This window comes from Orycteropus afer, unplaced genomic scaffold (genome assembly GCF_000298275.1).
Source record: "Orycteropus afer afer isolate SDZICR_OR568_19922 unplaced genomic scaffold, OryAfe1.0 scaffold00744, whole genome shotgun sequence".
In the NCBI taxonomy this organism is placed as follows: domain Eukaryota; kingdom Metazoa; phylum Chordata; class Mammalia; order Tubulidentata; family Orycteropodidae; genus Orycteropus; species Orycteropus afer.
This window is the reverse complement of record NW_006922331.1, coordinates 339,060-344,497: the sequence shown is the minus strand read 5'-3', so window position 1 is coordinate 344,497 and position 5,438 is coordinate 339,060. Positions and strand designations below refer to the sequence as shown.

Sequence of the window (5,438 nt, the reverse complement as noted above, 5' to 3'; positions counted from 1 at the left end):
ACCATGGAGTTGATTGCCAGTCTCATCATGGGGAATAACTACCACCAGCTGCCCAGCCACTCAACCAGGCCCAGCCAAGTTGACACACAAACATAACTACAACAAGTGTGTATCACCTTTTAGCAAAGGTTTAAACCAAATCCAAGGTTACTGCCATCAAATTGATTCTGACTCATAGCGACCCCCACTGGGTTTCCGAGGGGGTAAATGTTTACGAAAGTAGATTCCCAGTCTTCCTTCCATGGAATGGCTGGTGGGTTTGAACCGCAAACCTTCTGGTTAGCAGTCAGATGCCTCAGGCACTGCGCCACCAGAGCACCTTAGCAAAGGTTTCGTTTTAATTATTTCAGAGCACTGGTGGGGACAGGAGGTTCCAGCAGCGAGAGGTCGTGGAGGAGGCCGGAGCTGGCTCCACAGTGGGCGACAGAGAAGGGCTGGAGCCCGGGGTACAGAGTGTGTGGGACAGGTCAGGTCATTGTGAGGCCATGTGTGTCGGGGGCTTAAAACTGATGAGGGGTGCGGGCAGCTGTGCTACGTTTGTGGCTTGTATGCTAGTCCCCCTTCCGGGCTGTGGCGGGGTTGCTTTGTTTTTATGTTGGGGAAGAGGGGGAAGGGTTTCCCATTCAACGCTTTATACACTCATTTTGTGACATTGCTTGCAAGGAGCTCCAGGTAACAGCCCTCTTCCCCCTTCCGCCCTGGGTCCCCCGTTTCCCTCCGTCCTTCTGTCTTGCGCCTGCTCAGTTTGGCTTCTGGGAAGATGCTACCCTTTGGTCTCATGGGTTTCATCCCTTCGGGTGGGCATCCCGTGTATTCACTGAACAGGTCTGCACAGGGTAGGGTACAGAACACCGGCATGACGGGGACAGGGAGGCCTCACAGGCAGTGACTTCGTGGTAGACAGGTGTGAAGAGAAGTGGTACTGTGGGGATCCCCGGGACAGCCTGCGTGACCCGGTCTGTGGGGAGCAGACGGTGAACGGTCACTCAGCTCAAACTGAAAGGCTGGGGGTTAAGTTGTCCCTGAGGGACCAGGGAAGAAAGGCCTGGTAATCTTCCAAAGACACAGCCATTCCACGGCCAGCCGCCCAGAGGGGCGGAGTCGGACCTGTGAGCTCGGGACCACGATCTCGGGGGACAGCAGGCTCAATTGGCATAAGTACACAAAACACTGTTCCACATCCTACTCTGGCGAGTAGTGACTGGGATCTTAAAAGCTTTCAAGTGGCCATCTGGATGGTGGTTCTCTCCTCGTCCAGAGTAAAGACGAATGAAGAAAACCAAAGATTCACGGAAACAATTAGTCCAAGCGACTGGTACACCATGCGATCTGCAGCCTATACGACTATGAGACCAGAAGAAATAGATGGTGCCCGGCTACCACTGTCAGCCACTCGGAGGGGGATCTATTTAGGAGCTCCTGAATAGAGAGCGAGAACAGTGTGGAACGAAACTCAAAATCATCTGGAAAAAAAAACAAAGGGGACGAGGTTTGCTGGTCTGATAGATCCTGATGGAACCACTGAGACTATGGCCCCTAGCTGCCCTTCAGGTCTGGAATTGAACTCAGTCCTGTGGCTTCCAGCCAAACAAAAGACAGGCAGATGAGCCGAACATTTACATTAGGTAGATACACTCCTTGGAGAGAACAATCATGGGAGAAAGAAGGGCTGCTTATGCACAGGGAGACCGCTCAGGGGGCAGGAGTGTATGGAGGGAAGGACACAGGGAAGAGGTAACTATGGGGAGGAAGTGGGAGGGGAGCTGTTGCATTGTGGGAAAATGTAGTCAAGTCATGAGACAAAGTATGTGAGCTGCTGTATTGGAAAGTGAATTTGCTCTGGAAACTTCCACCTAAAGCACAATAAAAATTAAAAAAAAAAAAAAAGAAAGAAACAGCCATTGCCTGGTGAGACCCCCAAGACTGGGGCCCCTAGTCACCCTTCAGGTCTGGAACTGAACTCACTCCTGTGGCTTCCAGCTAAACATTAGACAGGCATATGGGCTGAACATTGACATCAGGTAGATACACTCAGAGCGATCAGTCGTGGGAGAACAGAAGGACAGTGTTTGCACAGGGAGACAGCTTGGAGGCCAGGAGGGCATGGGAGGGAAGGACACAGGGAAGAGGTGACCACGGGGAGGAAGTGGGAAGAGAGCTGTTACATGGTGGGGATTGCAGTCAATGTCATGAGACAAAATGTGTGTGAACCACTGTGTGGAAAATGAATCTGCTCTGTCACCTGTCACCCAGATCACAATAGAACCCCATGGGGTGCAGTTCCGCTTCGACATACAGGGGGTCGGCGTGAGTCGGGGTTGACTCGATGACCGTTTTTTAGGGTCGACGGAGCTGGCACGGGAGGCAGCCCAGGGTGGGGGCAGCTCTGACAGGCCTGTGTTCAGGAGGCAGGGGGTCTCTGTCTCTGGTAGCAGAGACAACCGGGAGAGGACGGTGGATAGTGAGAGACTTGAGGGACAGGGGACAGTGACAGCTCCCACACGTGACATGTTTGTGGGGTGAGACAGAAAAGCCCACCTGAAGCATCCCCGGCTGCAGGCCAGGCTGCATCCTCAGCCCAGGGGGGGGGGTAGCCAGGCGGGGCCTGTCTTTTCCCTGGCGCCACCCTGGGCGTGCCATGAGAGTTGCTAGAGAGCCACTGAGTGTGTCCCTGTTGGACGCTGTCTCCAGGGAGGGTGGCCTCTGAGGCAGTGCTGGCTGGCCGAGGGGGCCCACTGCGGCCAACACCGCTGCCTGTTAGCCCCCCGAGCAGCAGGCGTTGAAGGCAGGCTGATTGTCAGGGGCGGGACCGAACCCGGAGCTGTCAGGGGGCGGCTCAGAGCGCAGGGGCTGACAGGGCTGTGATTTTGAAAGGACCATCTCAGCGAGAGCGATTCCAGGTGGGAGAGGAGGATATAATTAGATGCGAGCTGTCAGGGTAACTTCTGATGTGTTCCAAGGGTGTTTTGTAACCACTGCACCCTTGGGTGGGAGGCCTTCCCTACCAGGGGCCACGCCCCAGGGCCCTGTGTTGCTTGCTGTTCCCTGGGGCCGGGGGGGGGGGCGTGCAGTGGCCGTTGGGAGGGGTTTGCTCTCTGAAGGCAGCTTTTGCAAATAAGCCACTTGATTTTGCTAATGAACTGTCCACCAAGATGAACTGGGGCCTCATGTCTCGAGCAGGGCCTCTCACCCAGCACTAGGCTGGAGCAGGGCCCCCGCCAGGGCCAGACAGGCTGACAGTCCTGGCGGAGTGGCCACAGCACCATGCACCCGGCTCTCCTAAGCCCTGTGGTACCTCATCCAGCACAGCCCTCCTGTCCACACACTCAGCTCAGCCCTCTGACGCTAGTTCTTACGTTTTGGGGTACCTGGCTCCCCGTTTCTGTCCTGGCTTCTGGGACTTTGAGTCCTGGCCTCATCTCAGCAGCCCGGGATGCCAGCTTCTCGACCGGCTGCCCGCTGCCCCTCTGCCTACCAGTGTTCATCCTAGTGCCCCCCACATCGGCCCCCACCTTGACCCGCTGCAGCCTGCCTGACTGCCACCTGATGTAGGGCCACCAGCAGAGGGAGGAGGGGAGGTTTGAAAAAGCAGCAACCTCATAAAAACCCCCTCCCTTCTCTGGTGAGATCCCTGTGGCCCCCGTCACCCTTCAGGTCTGGAACGGAACTCACTCCCATAGCAGACATACGGGGTGAACATTTACACCAGGTAGACACACTCCTCAGAGCGATCAATCATGGGAGAACAGAAGGGCAGTGTCTGCATAGGGAGACAGCTCGGGGGGCAGGAGTGCATGGGAGGGAAGGACACAGGGAAGAGGTGACCACAGGGAGGAAGTGGGAAGAGAGCTGTTACGCTGTGGGGAATGGCAGTCAACGTCATGAGACAAAATGGCTATGAACTGCTGTATGGAAAATGAATTTGCTCTGTAAACTCTCACCCAAATCACAGTAAAAAATTTTAAAATAGACCATCCCTTCTTCTCCCCGGGCCCTTTAGGAGGCTGTGCCTGCCCACCGCAGCCCTGCAAGCGGCCTCTGCAGGGGACTTTGAACTGCAGGGCTACACCTTTGAGGCGGCCAGAGAACAGCTCAGACAGCCACGTACCGTGCGCGTGGGGCTGGTACAGAACAGGACGCCACTCCCTGCGGACGCCCCGGTGGCCAACCAGGTACGCCCCTGTGGTGACAGGTACACGCCCCGGTGGCCAACCAGGTACACCTCTTTGATGACAGGTGCACGCCCCGGTGGCCAACCAGGTACGCCTCTGTGGTGACAGGTGCACGCCCCGGTGGCCAACCAGGTACGCCTCTGTGGTGACAGATACATGCGCACGGCCGCAGCCCACTCTAGGTCCCAAATCTGGTGCTGGCCAGTCACCCCTAAGCCACACCCGGCTCCCACGGTGGTCCCGGGCCTGCCTTCTCCCCTCGCAGGCCTGCGTCTCTGCCTCCTCTCACTGTCTGGTTCTCACGCCTTGCCCTGCTCTCACCAACTCACCATCCTCTCCCCATGTTGATCTGAAGGTCCACTCACCAGCTGGGACGGCACCCTTTTGGCAGCCGGCGCCCCATGCATGGGCTCTGCCTTGGTCTCCTGCCAGCCCGCGCCAGGCTGGGCCTAAGGGTGGGGATGAGCTCTAGCAGACAGCACCTGTGGGGCCGTGGGGACAGCACCCCTAGGACCTTCCAGGCAGCGTAGGAACATGACAGCATCTTACATGTTTTTAAAGAAACACGTTGTTGCATTTGCCCGGGGATGAAGCTCAGGAGGCCGGAAGGGGATAGGCAGTTAGGATACTGGGGAAACACAGGGAGGGAGTGGGGGTGCTGTTACAGTGCGGTGACTGCGCTCCACGTCACAAAACAAAACACGTATGAATTAGTGAATGGAAAACCAATGTGCACTGTATTCATCCAAGTCAAAAAAAGAAACACGTCATCTCGGATGTGTCTCACAGCGCCCTCCGCCTACTTCAGGCTTCACAGCTTCTCCTCCAAGTTCCTCAGCTGCAGCGTGCTGGAGAACACTTTGGGAACCGAGGAACAGAGCCCATGGGACCCAGTTTGCCCTCCATATCTTCTTTCATGGCAGCCCGCCTTTGCTTTCATTGGTGTAAGAGATTTCTGGCCCCTGCGTGGCACGCAGTTCTCACTCGGCTTGGCGGTGGGAACCCACCTGGCAGTGCCACGGAAGACTGCCCTGGTGATCAGCTTCCATTAAGATTACGGTCGAGAGGCTCCAACGAGGCAGCTGAGTGGCACACCCTGAGAGGCAGATCCTTGTAAAGACCCTGACGGCAAGAATGTCACGCTTGAGCTTGGGCCCACCTGGTGAGACCATCAAGAGTGTCCCAGATGAAACCCGAGACAAGGAGGGCATCAACCCTGACCAGTCCCACTAGAGTGACCAGCCACACTGCCACCAAGTTGATTCC

At 56.5% G+C, this 5,438-nt stretch overlaps 1 protein-coding gene across 1 annotated transcript in view; it reads left to right on the top strand.

The window, feature by feature from the left end:
• UPB1 (beta-ureidopropionase 1) overlaps positions 1-5,438 on the top strand; it is a 43,652-nt gene that overhangs the window by 3,765 nt on the left and 34,449 nt on the right. The window contains exon 2 of the mRNA XM_007957399.1: positions 4,001-4,172. Within this exon, the coding sequence (XP_007955590.1) occupies positions 4,001-4,172 (172 nt within the window). The remainder of the gene's footprint in view (positions 1-4,000; positions 4,173-5,438) is intronic.